Genomic DNA, 15,976 nt, shown 5'->3' on the forward strand with positions numbered 1-15,976 from the left:
AGCTACCCACAGTGCAACACTCTGGAAATCTACGCTAGCCTCGGTACATGGACGCACACCGCCAAATTAATGTGCTTAGTGTGGCCGTGTGCACTCGACTTAATACAATCTGTTTAAAAAAACCGGTTTCTGTAAAATCGGAATAATCTCGTAGTGTAGACATACGCTAAGACAATTTTAAAAAATTCTGGATTAAGTTAATAGCGAGGAAGGGAGAAACATTTTTGTCCTCAGTAATTAACTAACATTGATGATCTCATAGGTGAGACATCGACGTTTTACTGAGACCACCCTAATATGTATATAGCAGCCAGAGATGTAGAGGAGTCTATAGCTACACTATTTCAGTCGCAGTCTTCTTTCCTTCAAACCCTGAAGGATGTACTGGTGGCATCAAGCTCCTTCTTTCCCACTCCTGCCTCATCTAACACCTACTATCTTCTCCCAATATTGTCTCATTGATCTCTTGTACGTCTCTGTTGCTTGGTCTGTACCTAGCTGTTGTCTTGTTTTATACTTAGATTCTAAGTTCTTTGGTGCGGTGACTATATTTTTGTTTTCTATTTGTACAGCACTTAATAGAATTGGATGCTAGCCCAAAGACTAAAGCTCGTAAGTGCTATAATAATACACATAATAAACAACATGCCTCACAACTTTCTAACCTCTGAGGTATGTTCTGTTCACCTTTCCTCCCTTTTTCTGTAAGTGCAGCCGTCACTTGTCCTTTCTTTCTAATTTGGACACATTTGGCTCTCCTTTCTTTCCTCTCCCATATTCTCCATTTTTATCCTGGATAAGTTCCGTTTTCAGACTGATTGATTCTACTGCTTCTCACTTCTACTTTACTTCCTCCTCTAGCTCTAGATCTACTGCCCAATACATCTATGAAAGGGATCAGTATTAATATTTTTCATATGGGACAAATCTGTGCAGTAATTGATTTGTGTAAAGCATTTGTACAGTATGTAATTCTACTTTATTGAAAAGACTTAACAGAGGCTATTAGCTTTGGAAAAACCCTATTTCATTCTATCTATATCAACAACAGTATTACATCAGATAGTTATACTCCACAAACAGAGTGCCACCGCTTCTCTGAGATCTAATCTTATTTTCAGCATAATTCAAACAGGTGGATGTTCTCAACGTCATCTTTTATACAAATATTAATATTTATTCTGCGTATACTTCACTGACATCAGTTTGAGAGCGTACTATCGTAGACTTTTTTTTTTTTTTTGGTTAAATCACTCATTTTAGGATTTGCTGAATTCATGGAACTGTACACTTTAATAGGTATTTGGCAGGCAATTAGTGCTACATACTGTAGTAGTGTGTCAGTAAGTACTACCAATTATTATTTATTGTTTAAAACAGGAAAAAAGCATAAAGTCTGACTAAGCCTTTAAGGTTTGTAATTAGCCTTCTGGAAGCTCTGAATCCCTGAAAAGATTTATTGGAAGCTGATCATTACAAAGATTAGACTGGGGTGCTCTGATTGGTGCTGCTGATTATAACACAGTGCTGAAGAAAATTAACACACAATTTTAAAAATTGTGTCAAGGTGGGTATTTTCAGCCAGCTGCTCTACCAGAAGTGATTTTGACTATCTAAGCCTTTTCAGGAAGACTTTCCAGTCCAGACAAGCCCCGCTTACTTCATGACCATCACAATGAAGATCCTTTTCTCCTTCTAAAGGAGACTGGAAGGAAAGATATTAGTCTCTAAACTCCTAAGATTACAAGAGGAAAGAAAATGTATTTAAGATATTTTTTGCATGAAAATCCTAAACTATAGTCATGTTTCTATAGGAAAACAAGACCACCACCTAGGACTATATCAGGGGTAGGCAACCTATGGCACACGTGCCAAAGGCGGCACATGAGCTGATTTTCAGTGGCACTCATAATGCCCGAGTTCTGGCCACCGGTCCGGGGGGCTCTGCATTTTAATTTTATTTTAAATGATGCTTCTTAAACATTTTAAAAACCTTATTTACTTTACAAACAAAATAGTTTAGTTAAATATTACAGACTTATAGAAAGAGACCTTCTAAAAACATTAAAATGTATTACTGACACACAAAACCTTAAATTAGAGTGAATAAATGTAGACTTGGAACACCACTTCTAAAAGGCTGCCGACCCCTGGACTATATTAAGCAAAACATATAGGAAGTTTGAGAACAGTACTGCAGCTATTATATAGTTATAGATACTATATAAAGTCCAATTCTGCAAGGCACTGAGCACCTTTAACGCCCTTTCTGTTTTATTGGGAGTTCACGAGGCTCAGCACCCTGCAGTAGTGGGTCCATACCTACATATTGATATGTTTTTTAATTCTATGCAACGTTACCTGGCAATGTTGTCACAGATTCCATGGCCTCCATATTTTGCAGGCTCTACAGGGGCCCCAGCCTTTCTGACCATGATTTTAAGAGTTAACCGTTTTCCCTTCATCCCAGCAGCTTCAAGTCTATGTTGGATCTCTTCTGAAAGACTCAGAAGGAAAGCTTCTGCTTCCTTAGGCTAAACGGAAAAAAAAGTTTTTTTATCACTGTCATGCATCTGATGCAGAGAGCTAAAATGTCTTTAAAAATTAAAAGTATGTAAATTAATTTATTTCATGTAGTTCTGGCATGAAACTAAAGGATACACTATAAATATTTTAAAAATAAAAAAAGAGCACAGCCAACTGACTATAGCAAGAAACCTCATAGGTAAAAGTGCCTCTTTTTTGCCTCTGAATAGGAGAATTTTCACTGCATGCGTACTGCTATACTGATGTGTGACATAGCTGAGGATACAAATTTCATATCATTTTGTCATTTGTAGTGAGAGGAGAATGTTTTGGCAACATCTGAGGTAAATAACACACCTTTGAGATGTGGAACACTGAAAAATTAGTTGTACTTTTCTGTAGAAAAATGCAACTTCTTTGTAAAGCCATCATAAGAACAGCCTGATACACAAACTTCAAGTTGTTTTACTCAAGAGATTTTGATGACAACTAGTACGAACCCTGAAAAGATGAAGTTACTCACCTTGTGCAGTAAGGATAGTTTTGTAAAATGTTTTTCCCTATGGATGCTCCACTGTAAGAATATCTGCACCTCTAATCTGAGATTTTAGGTAGCGGTGTCAGTTCAACCTGCACATGTGTGCTCCCGCCCATGCTGCCTCAAGGCTATCTACACTGTGATGGTGAAACCCCTCTCAGTTCCCTCTCTACACAAAGTCCCTTATAGAAAATACTGAAGTAGAAGGGAGGAGGGTGGGTTATGGAGCACCCATAGGGACAAACATCTTGAAGAACCATCGCACAAGGTAACTCCCTCTTTGAGTAGTGTCCCAGTGGGTGCACTCCACTATAAGTGGCTTCGCAGCAATATTCTCCATGGAAAGCTGGGGCTTTGGAGTGGAGTCAGTTACTACAGAGAGTACTGTGGAGGGCAGTGGAGGATGAATCTCCAGCCATCGCACAATGATCTGTGAAAGCGTAGACAGAGGCCCAAGTTCTCTGTCCCGCAGAGTGGATTCCCAGGGAATGTAATGTGGCCCAGGAATCTTTCAAGGTGTGAAGAGAAGAGTCTGTCTTCTCCGCGAAGAGCTTGGGCCCTTCAAATGGGAGATCTTCCACTGTAGTCTGCAGCTCTTTGGGAGACCCAGAAAGTTGGAGCCAACAAGAATGTCTCATTACCACTGTCACAGAGACAGAGCTGGCCATGGTATCGGCTGCATCCAGTGCAGGCTGTAACACTGTTCTGGCTACTAACTGACCCTCTCTAACAATCACCTGAAACTGTTCCTTTTGTCTCTCCGGTAAATGTTCCAGAAATGCATCGAGTTTCTCATCATTAATACAATTCTATTTGGCCATGGATGCTTGTTAGTTTGCGACTCTAAACTGCAGTGTCGCTGACAAATATGCCTTCCTCTCATAGAGATGTAGCCTTTTCCAATCACAGTCGTATGGGTCGACTTGGTGTGATACTGCTTGCCTCATGCATTAACCGCATCAACTATGATGGAGTTGGGTTGTGGATGCTGAAGCAGGAAGTTGGCCTCTTTGGGAGGGATGCAGAAATTTTTGTCAGTTCTCTTGCTAGTTGGTGTCTGCCAGATGACTTTGGCAGGATCTAGAATTGACTCATTAATTGGGAGGGCAATTCTGGATGAGTAGGAGGTGTGCAGAATATCCACCAGTGTGTGATGTGCATCTGCTACCTCCTGTAGGGAAATCTGCAGCTGGTCTGCCACCTTAGTAAGGCCTTGCAAGTTGTTGAAATCATCAGCTAGTGATGGGGGGAGGAGCATTACAGCCTCATCTGGCAAAGATAAGGAGAGGTTTGCTGGAGAGGTAGCTTCTCCTTCAAGACTTTCCTCCTTTTCCTCAAGTTTCCTCCTCCTCTGGTTCAGGGGCTCTGGACAGTGACACTGTAGGAGACCATCAGGCAGACTCTTTCTGAGAGACATTAAATGCCTGTGAAGTCTGGGATTTGTACGTTGCCCAAGGAACCCAATACAGCCATGGAGAGGGGAAGATGAGTGGTGAGAGTGCCCCAGGCGGCCATACCATGATCATGTTTAGTTCGATGGACTTGAGGAAGACCCTTGTATTGTGATGATGGGCCATGATGAGAGGTGAGGGAAATGACATCCCCCTGGTCATTGTCAGACGTTACTGAGTAAGGGGGGCACTGGCTGGGGTATTGGTGGTACACAGCCTTGTGCTGAGTGCAATTCTGGGTGCCAGGATGTGCTCGATAGCAGGACCCTGGCACTAAATAATGGGGATTGTGGTTCTTCCCCAACTGTCAGGTCTCTAGGGTACTGGAACTCTTACGGTACCATCGGCTCACTTGGTACTGTGGAGGAGTGTCCGTGGTATGTTGTCCGTACCAATGGTTGTGAAGGTACAGAGTGTTCCCTAGGTGGGAGCTTTGTCTCACCCAACCAAAGGTTTTTTCAGTGCTGCTCCTTTAGAGGCGGAAGAGTGTTTGTCTTTGTCCTTAGAGGGCAGTACCACAACCTCAGAGCTTGAGCTCCAGGTACGTGTAGGTGGTACAGCAGAGCTCATAGCAGAAGCACCCTGACGTTTCTGGGTACTGTGGTTCGGAGCAGCCAGTACCAAGGTGGCCACACTGGGGAACCCCTCTGACCGGCCAATGACTCAGTTTGGGGGCTTTGAGCCCTTTCTCTTTAGACTTTATGGGAGGAATCTGCTGGTCTTTCTGTGACTCTAACCCCTTTGAAGTTGAAGGCTCCAGGGATGATCCAGAGTCAATACCTGGAGGCTGAAGTGTCTTCTCATAAGGAGGAGTTTTAATTTCAGCTCCCTTTTCTTGCATGACCTTGGCTTTAACTAGGGTCAGAGGGAGCACTTCTGAGCGATATGTGACTCTCCCAGACATCCAGAGGCAACTCTAGAACAAGGGTCGGCAACCTCTGGCACACGGCTTGCCAGGGTAAGCGCCCTGGCAGGCTGGGCCAGTTTGCTTATCTGCTGCATAGGCAGGTTCAGTGGATCGCGGCTCCCACTGGCCGCGGTTCGCTGTCCCAGGCTTCAGTGGGAGCCGCGGCCTGCTGAACCTGCCAACGTGGCAGATAAACAAACTGGCCTGGCCCGCCAGGGTGCTTACCCTGGCGAGCCACGGGCCAGAGGTTGCCAACCCCTGCTCTAGAAGCTGGGCATTCCCCATGGGAGGAAGGTATCACCTTCTGGCAATGAAGAATGCCAAAGAAAGTTCTTCTTTCCTCTCTTCTTTTATTCCCCCCTCCCCCACCTTTTTTTTTTTTTTTTTTTAAGTGAAAGAACTTAGAGAGTCTTCTAAAGACCCCTGGGGTGGGAAACATAAGCTAAAGTTCTTTTCTTATCCCAAGGGGATAAAATGGAAACATTAACTACTAAGGAGAACAAAAGAAACAAAAACAACTACTACTTATACTAAGGACACAGATAAGGAAGGGACAACTGCTGGCTCCTTCAGTGCTAGACAGCCTTGAGGCAGACCACCAGGGAGGGAGAGTGCACGGGCAGGCTGAATGGACATTGCTACCTAAAATTTCCAATTAGAGGCACAGCAGCACAGAAAAACCTGTAGTGGAGCACCAACAGGGACACTACTTGAAGAAATTCAGTAGATAAGATTTTCCTTGACATGCATGGGAGCCTAAGCGGTCAATTTCTGCACAATTTCAGCATTCACTTCTATCTTTTATGATTGCGGCTCTAAACTTCCAGGTGAACTTCTTAAGTCTAAAGCAGCTGCAGTACTTTTGCTGAGGATCACCGCCAAAGTTGTCTATACTCCTTGGCAAGCTGCACCTAAATTCAGTGGCTTTACTTAAGGATCCCCCACTTCACAGTTTAGATCAAATTACCCTATGCGGTATTTACTAGCATTTCATTTAATATTATGAAATTAAATGAAAAACTCCCAACACTGATGCAAGGAAGTTTGAGAAATAAAGCACCCAAGAGTCAGGAAATTACAAAAGGAAAAGTTTTCTACTGCACTCTCAGACCTTGGCCATGAGGCCCCTACCCATTTCTTTTCCTGATTTCCAAGTGAAAAGTAATACATTAAGGCTTACTTAATATTAAATTTAATTTGTACCATAAATTATGAATGATATGCAATGTGATCAAATTAGAATTTTGGTAGAAACATGGGTTCAAAGTTTCAAACTCTAGGTGCTGATGTTAGGTTCCGAGGGATTGCCTAAACAAACATTTAGGTGCAAGTCTGTCACGCACAAGTCTGCCATGCAGTAAGTGCCTATGTAGGCTCTGTCATGCACTAAAGTTCCCTAGTGTGCTTTAATGCAGTGGCTCTCAACCTTTCCAGACTACTGTACCCCTTGCAAGAGTCTGATTTGTCTTGCATAGCCGGAAGCTTCACATTACTTAAAAACTACTTGCTTACAAAATCAGACAAACATCAAAAAAAAAAAAAAAAAAAAAAAGAAGTGTACAGCATACTATACTGAAAAATTGCTTACTTTCTCATTTTTACCATATAATTATAAAATAAATCAATTGGAATATAAATATTGTACTTACATTTCAGTGTTCTGTATGTAGAGCAGTATAAACAAGTCATTGTCTGTATGAAATTTTAGTTTTTACTGACATCACTAGTGCTTTTTATGTAGACTGTTGTAAAACTAGGCAAATATCTCGATGTACCCCCTAGAAGTCCTCTGCATACACCGAGGGGTATGTGTATCCCTGGTTGAGAACCAATGCTTTAAAATAGGAGTAGATTAAGTGTTTGTGTAGACAAACCCCTAGATTGTTGTTTTGATTCTAACATCAATGAGAAAGGCAGAGGCTCCCTCCCTCTCCAATCTGGCATTTGGTTTAAGAACCTGAATATGGATACTGAGTCTAACTTTAGGCATCCAGGTATGAAAATGTTGTCCTTCATTTTTATAATTTTCATATATATTTAATTTCTCAATCTTACCATTACACTAACTTCCTTTCTGAAGGTAATAATTATTTTAATATTGTTATAGTTAATAAAAGATTTTAAAAATGCAGTATTTTAAAAGATATAAATTGGTTAAAAATCTGCACTAGGATAGTCTAGATATGGTATTATGCATTGCCACATGGGTAAACAGAATTGGAATTTAGTCCGGTAAATCATTCCCAGGAACAGAATGTTAGGATGAGAATGATGGATTGTCAATATGACTGCCATGATTGTGGCTGTAATACAGTGATGTCTTTAAAAAACAACAAACAACAACAAAGATTAAATGAGGGCATTCGGAATATCCATGGGAAACAAGGAGGGTCTTCTGCTGTGGGAGGAAGTCTTTCAAATATAATATTTAATCCTCCAAAACGTAAGAGTTTTAGTTTACCTGAGTAAACCTTATACCATAGTTGATCTCAGCTGAAACAGATTTTCTTTCCTTTTCTGTTCGAACAGGTCTGTCATCCAAACCACGACAGAATCTGTAGAGCATCTGTCCTGTTTTTGGACCAAATTCCTTCTGGAGTTTTGACATAGTAAGATATTGTAGGTCTCCACAGGTTTTAATTCCCAAAGATGCCAACTTGGATTCCATTGACCTACCAACTCCTAACAAGAGAATAATTTTGATCTGTTAAGTCTATACAATCCAGACAAAGTTCATTTTTTTAAAGCACCACCATTCTCTTTTGATCTTGAAATGCCTGGTATCCAGTTCAAATTTTAAGGTGCGATTGGTGGAAAAAGAACACTGGATGCATTACAATTGACCAGCAAATTTTGTATCATGTACAGTATTTGTTTAGTCTGACTGAATTTTAGTTAAGGGCCTAATTTTGCAGTTACTGCTGTCTATGCTTTTTCCAGTGTCAAGACTTGCTAACCTGTGCTTGCAGGACATTGCTTTTAACTTGTAGCCCCTTGGATAATGACTGCGTCTTCTATACTTTGTACAACAACTGAGCACAAGGTCAGTATTAAGACTGTAGACTAATACACTTTATCAATTCAAAATAGTTCAAAAACAAAACAAGTCAGATATATTTGCAACTGTACACAAGTGTTTGCACCTAAAAGGAAACCAGTAAAAATTCTAGCTATTTTTAATTGCTACTTGGTTGGAAACATGTTATTTCAGAGAGGAAAAATGGCTCAAATTATGAATGAGGTGAGTTACGAACCATCTGAAAACTGTAAGTATCCTAGTGTGTTAATTTTTAGTGAGATTACTGATTTATAAAAAAGTAATAATTTACAAAGTAATCAGAATTTATACATTTACACTACTATAAATGGCTAAAGTTAGAATATTCTCATAATCAGATTCCATCTTTTAGGATCTCCATTTTACAATTTAAATGAGGTACTTACACTGAAAACACTACGGAAAACACTAAATGCAAGTGACATCAGAAAATTTTAAAGGACTTTTAAATTAAGCATACTACATTATATGATAGAAAATTAAATGTAATTAGACAAAAATGGATAGATAGTACAGGTTAGATGAAGAGGCCAAACTGAAAAAAGTTATGTATCAAGAAAAAAAAATAATAATAATAAAAAAATCAAGCTTCTAAAACCTAATCGCCTATAGGCAATCTATAGTGAGCCATAGTCAGAAGTGAAATTGACAAATTAAGTATTAATCTAGTTTTAGCACTGTATATTGAGGGCCCAGGGCGCAGGGGAGGGGAAAGTGGGGCACTTTGTCCCAGGCCCCGCAGGGGCCCCCACAAGAGCTTTTCGGGGCCTCTGGAGCGGGGTCCTTCACTTGCTCCGGGGGCCCTGGAAAACTGTCGCGGGGCCTGGGCCCCCAGAGATTCTTCCGCTCTGGGTCTTGGGGGGCGGAAAGACCCCCCGCCACTGAATTACCACTGAAGCAGGACCTGCCACCAAAGTGTCGGGTCCCGCTTCGGCAGCAGGGGCCCCCCGCCACGGGTCTTTGGGGCACTTCTGCGGCAGGTCCCGAAGTGGAAGGACCCTCCACTGCCAAATAACTGCCGAAGCGAGGACCCCCCACCGCCAAAGACCCCAGGCCCCCTGAATCCTCTGGGCGACCCTGTGAGGAACACATGTATAATGATGCTATTTTCAAATATTTTATACGTCTATTACAATATCTTTCTGTTTTGTTTCCTTATATGAAATCTACATTAGCATTGGAACACATTCCTAAAACAGCTATGCATACAGTTTGAGCAAGATTAAGTACCCATTTACACTCTGTATTTCAGGTATCCTTTATTAATTTCAGGGTCTTACCTTTCAAACTGTGTCAGGTGCATACACTATAAAGGTAACGTGCTACCCTGTTACATACAAGGAAGCACTTTGGCTTACGATTGCATAAATACAGTTGCCACAATTGAGCAAATTTCTACTATTCTTCCATGACACAATCCACACAGATTCCTGTACCTCAAGTGTAGTGCTACATTAAACAATTAGAGACATTTATATACAATAATTCAAGGAAAAACAATGTTGTCAGTCCTACTTCTATGTCCATTATGGCTAGACAGTGTACACAGAAGTGTTAAGGTGTTTTAGTCCTATTGTAGTTTCCTTTTCCACTGTATTCTCCACACACTATTCCATTTTGCATTGGCTAATTTCAAGGAATACTTCCTTCTTTCAACTCAAGGATGCCCAATTTTCCAGTATCTCCTCTTCTACATTCCACTCACTGACTTTTTACTTCTCCACCTTCCTTGTTCTTTTCTAACCCTTCTCTTACCGAGAATTTCCTAATACCAACAAGTTTTAAGAAAACCATCCATCTTTTTATTCCTTTTCCTCTCCCATTTTTCATTCATGTCTCTTCATCCTTATTAACTCCCTTTTTCTGGTACTTTTCCAAACTTCAAAATTCTGCCCCCGCATACCCCCTTTTAAAAAAATATTCCCTTGATCCTGACACCACCTGGAATACGATTTTCAACCATTCATAACAGAGCCAACTAACCAGTTGGGCAAGCACACTATGTTAAGACTTTTTCGTTATATTCCTAACAGGAACCACCCATGTAGTCATGTACTCAGCATGAATTCTGCTGGAGATGTCAAACCCACAAATTAGCAGTGCAAGAATATTCAGGCTGCCTGAAATACTAAACTGACCCCATCCCTTGCCATCTCACCATACTGTATGGCTCTGTAAGGTCTTTAAGAAGGAATTTATTCTTAAAGAAAATACAAAGAAAAAATGTAAAATGACAAGAGAAATGAGAAGGAGCACTCCAGTATTCAGCAGATAATCCTAAACATGAAATATCTTCATTTTGCAGATTAGATAACCTTAAATAATGGCCAACCTCTTTTACGTGAAATTTGGAAAAAATAATTTGACCCTTGATTGACAGGACACCATTTTGCAGCATATAGCAAATTCTAACATCAGCCTGAAACATCCCTGTAAAAGGAGGACATCAATAATTCAATTAAAAATGTACCTGGAAGATTGCTAACTAGCTGACCTCTAATAAAATCATCCACTTCCTCAGGTTTTAAGTGATACTGTCCATCTGGTTTTGCTTTGCGAGTTGCCATTCTGGCCAGCAGAATATTGGAGCCTGAAAAAGTGAAAAAATAATTAAAGGATGCCTATGCTGATTTCTGCCATCACAAATAGCATTTTACTAGTCAGAGGATGAGGAGAAAGGTGCAGAGAAGTATAGCCACATTTTAATCTCTCTCCAAATACTGCTTTGGATTTTTTGTTTAGTATTTACTTGTTCCTGCTGTCCATGCTTCCATTTTGGCAACTGGTAGGATCTGAGGGAAAAAGGATATTTTTGCAACACTAACTTGTACTTGCTAAATTATAATAAAAAACACCCACTACAAAATACTGTAAGTCTCCAGTGAATGTTCTATACATGTAGAAATAGACAAGGGAGCTATCAAAATTGTTAAAAAGTAAAATTACAGCATCTTTGTACTGTAGGATCAGTGATACACAGACTGAGGCTCATGAGACACAAGTGACTCTTTAATGCGTCTCCTGCGGTTCTTTGCAGCACACTTTATTAAAACAGTGATTTAATTATTTATCAACCAATCAGGATGCTTTTAATATGTAATTAACCAATGGTAGGTGATAAAAAAAAATGTGGTCAGTTATTTTGCTGTGAGAATTATATAGTATATGAAACAATGAATTCTCACTATTGTGGCTCTTTTGGATAATGGTGTTCACTAATTTGGCCCCTGAGCCCTGACGATCACTGCTGTAGATCATTCTAAAAAAAGATATCAGAGGGGTAGCCGTGTTAGTCTGGATCTGTGAAAGCAGCAGAGAATCCTGTGGCACCTTATAGACTAACAGAGGTTTTGGAGCGTGAGCTTTCGTGGGTGAATACCGTATTCACCCACGAAAGCTCACGCTCCAAAACCTCTGTTAGTCTATAAGGTGCCACAGGATTCTCTGCTGCTTTCACTAAAAAAAGATGTTGCACTCAACTTAAGTATATAATAAACTGTCTGTCATACTAAAAAGTGAATTATATGATAGAAATGGGTATTTGTCAGCCCCATTACTTGCTAAAAAAGAATAAAATTTCATTAGTTTTACCATTAGAATGCCCAATAAAATCAGAATTAGGGGGACATTTGGCACACTTTCCAAATTTTTTTCTGCTTACAGGTTTCTTCATGTCCAACCAGCTACCACTCCAATACCGTGCATTAGCATGTCTCATTCTGTGATATCATTGCTACCAAAAAGAACCTGCTGTAGCATAGGGCAAACTACAAAAGGTTGGGTAAATGCCACCATTTACAATATGTTGTTCTCGGTCTCTCCTGTCCCCCAAGGGTTACATTATTTAACATCTTTTTGGTAAATAATGATGGTAATGCAGAGATCATGGGCATCATGCTAGGAATTATATTTATGACTATCAATAAAGAATTCCATGTCCAATTTTCCTTTTTCCTTTGGTGTCCCATCCTCTGCCTGTAATACGTCACTTCAGATTTCCACCATTCTACCTCTCTTAGGTATATGGCTCCCATTACTGTAGTATCTATGTGACTCACAATCTTTACTGTATGTATCCTCACAGCATTATGTGAAGTGGGAAATACTACTATATTCATTTTACAAGATGGGGAACTGAGGCACAGAAAAACTAAGGCCTAGTCTACATACATTCACAGGTTTAAATTTAATTGGCTTAGATAAAATGGCTTAGTTAAGTCAGTGAAAGCTCTGTCTGCATGGATGCTCTTATTTCAGTCTAACTTAAATCTGTTCCCAACAACAACAACAACAAAAAAAAGACGATGACACAGTTATATCAGAGATAAGAGCATTCAAACACATCTATATCAGAAATAAGAGTGTCCAACATAGGAGTTTGCACAGCTTGAGCTATATAATCAGTTTAAATTCACATCTTCGATTATATTGCTGCAATCTTCCCAAGGAGACTATGCCTAAATTACTTGCTCAAGGTCGCAAAGTATGTGGCAGAGTAAAGGACTGAACCCTGGTCTCTTTCAAATCACAGGCTTGTGTCTTAGCCATTTGGCCACATGTTCTTTGTTCCAATCATTTTATCCTGGTCTAATTTTGAAGTCTTTGTACTGTTTCCCATCATATGAAGTTTTTGAAAACCACTTGATACACAGTAATTGCAGACTAGTCTCTTTTTAAAAAAGAATTTGATATATATTTATTACTGGAACAAATATTTGACTGGAGGAATTTTGTTCTTTCAACCAAGAATATAAAACTGAAATCGAAGTATAAAGGTATGCTCAAAAATTGTATTATTTTAAAACAAAGAATAAGCACATTAAATAAAGCTATAAACGGTTCCAAATATGTCTCAAGGCAAGGCATGACAAACAGGAATCTGGAGAATTTTACTTAAAGTTAATAACAATGAGTAAGAGATAATGGGAGAAGTTTACCTCCAAAGAGCTACAATAATGGATTTCAACTTAAATCAGAAGTGAATTTTACTTGTCTCAAAATATTTATTCCCAGATTCTCATTTTGATAATATGATTATGAACAGAGATAAAGGGGGAGAGAGAGGGAGACAAGGAAAAAGAAAAAGCAAGCATGGAAAATTTTCAAAAGATGTGAATTCATATACTGTACCTCCTACAAAACTGACTACCTCTACTTTTAGTGAACATGTTTCATGACCTATACCAAGTCATGCCACCCTACAGCCCTTTATTACTTTCCCTTTTTATACAGGATGGTGACTGAATACATTTTATCCTGCTTTCATCTGTCAATCTTAATATTTATTTTAAAATGAACACAAAGTGTCCCAGAAGTGAAATTATACCACACTGTCAGTACTAAAAAGGGAGCTGGTAGCAATCCCTAAAGTTAGGTTGCTTAACATTTTCCATCAAGGAATTTTTTTTTTAATACATTTATTTTAATGGCAATGTTTTGTGCATTTCATGAAAACTGACTGTTTTAGAAGTCCCTTATGTAATTTTGATATACCCAAGGGCGGCAAGTGACACTTGTAAGTAAATATGAAATAAAGTACTAACCCATCCCAACAGAGGCAGCACATTTAGTCTGGTCTTTGATTTCGGTGCGGATAGCACTTGCAAATTCATCAGGAGTCAGTCTGGTCTCTGCAAGGATTTCAGTGATATCTACTAGCGCTTCATCACAACTGACTGCTTCGATGTTATGAGTATAGCTAACAACACAAAGTAAAGGAGGTGAAACAGCAGCAACAGCTCACCATCTGTTAAAACAAATATGTAGCAAGTAAAATCTTCCTTTTGTGGTGGTATTTCCCTAATTTTTTATTCTCTTATCCCACACAACTTAGTTAAGCATTTAAAAATATTAATATAGCAAGTTACAGCAGCACTACTGTCTAGGACTAATTTCAGTATGCATCATGCTTTTAAAAGATTAGTTGGAGAAGGAAAGTTAAATATTTTATTCTTCACCTAAAAAATAACTGACTCCTTTCCCCCCACACACACACAGTCAAATGAAATAAAGAAGTAAAATTTTCTTTAAATTTATTCCACAAAAATTCAGTTCTTGAAAATGTGTGTCTAAAGAAATGTTGATGTCTTGGAAGGGCAGCAAAACATACCAAACTTTCTAACTGAAAACCACAGTTTTCTCCTGAAGTCACTGGAAGTTTTGACACTGACTTTAACAGGAGTCAGACATTGATCATTTTGCAGGATTTGACCTCAAGATACAGAGCAGCAGAGGAGAAAAATCTCACTCTAAGCTGACTACCCTCCATCACCCAGTCAAGATAAAAAGTTACTATAAAAGAAAGATCTGAGATGGGAATGGTTTGGAAGGGGGTGATGAGGGAGAGGAATGGGGATAACATACCCGTGAAGATGAAAATCCTGGATCACATAATGGCATTTGGGAATGTGGCAACTGAAAACATGCTTGATCGCTGCCAAAGATTATACAAATACATAATGCAACTTTACCTGGCCAGCGTCTCATACACTGTCTGTGTAACTTCTTTGTATGCATGGAAGTCATATGGAACTGCTTGAAGACTTGGACATAGCTGTTTTGCTTGGCCAAAAAACATTCCATTCTTTACCCCAACTTGTCTAAAAACAAGTAAAAACAAGTAAGTTACATAGATCTGCCCTTTGCAAAAAAATAAAAATAAAAAGTCACAAAATTTCAGATATGTACAAGATGAAATGTTTGTACAGCACTACCTGGCACAATGGGTTTCCAGCCCATACCCAGGGCTCCTAGATGCCATAGTAATACAAATACATACTAATAATAATATTCAAACTTTCCCATACCACTACTCCAGACAAAGAACAGATATACAGTAGTTTTCTGCACCCATGTAAATAGTCTAACTGATGCAAAAAGTGACTTGCACGACAGTAATTAAATTCAATAATTGTAAGATTTTGTGCTATGTGTTTCAAACAAGGAACAAAAGCAGGGCAATTGGGAATATACATATATATTTAATTTTAAAATAAGTTATTGTGTATTTTAGACAGGGCTTGCCATCTCCTGATCCAAGCTATGACAGAACATGCACTATGCAGAACAGTACAACTCTGCTAGAGTATGGAGAAGGAAGGTGGATCAATGTGGTTTATTTTATTATAATGGCACAATTTTGTAAAGTTATATATTGAACTATAAAATAAACTAAATCTTTGCAAAACCAAGCCATAAAAAGAAAAAAAAAAGCAGCTCATGTGCCCTAAAATACTCTATCCATGGTTCCATGGTGATAATAAATGCAAGGGCGTTATTTGCACTAGAAACCAACTAGGGATGTTGATTACTCACAGTTAACTCATGCAATTAACTCAAAAAAATTAATCGTGATTAATTGCACAGTTAAACAATAAAATACCAACTGAAAATGTATTAAATATTTTTGCATGTTTTCTACGTTTTCAAATATACTGATTTCAATTACAACACAGAATACAAAGTGTACAGTGCTCCTTTTATATTTTTTATTACAA

General features: G+C 39.0%; 1 protein-coding gene across 12 annotated transcripts in view; it reads right to left on the minus strand.

The window, feature by feature from the left end:
* Positions 1 to 15,976, minus strand: part of REV1 (REV1 DNA directed polymerase) — a 109,416-nt gene that overhangs the window by 37,026 nt on the left and 56,414 nt on the right. For all 12 annotated transcript variants that reach the window (XM_032765406.2, XM_075061013.1, XM_075061001.1 and 9 more), the window contains 5 exons: positions 14,951 to 15,079; positions 14,024 to 14,178; positions 10,951 to 11,070; positions 7,884 to 8,104; positions 2,362 to 2,534 (listed from right to left, as the gene is read on the minus strand). In XM_032765406.2, the coding sequence (XP_032621297.1) occupies positions 2,362 to 2,534; positions 7,884 to 8,104; positions 10,951 to 11,070; positions 14,024 to 14,178; positions 14,951 to 15,079 (798 nt within the window). The remainder of the gene's footprint in view (positions 1 to 2,361; positions 2,535 to 7,883; positions 8,105 to 10,950; positions 11,071 to 14,023; positions 14,179 to 14,950; positions 15,080 to 15,976) is intronic.

The sequence above is a fragment of the Chelonoidis abingdonii genome, chromosome 1 (assembly GCF_003597395.2).
Source record: "Chelonoidis abingdonii isolate Lonesome George chromosome 1, CheloAbing_2.0, whole genome shotgun sequence".
Classification (NCBI taxonomy): domain Eukaryota; kingdom Metazoa; phylum Chordata; order Testudines; family Testudinidae; genus Chelonoidis; species Chelonoidis abingdonii.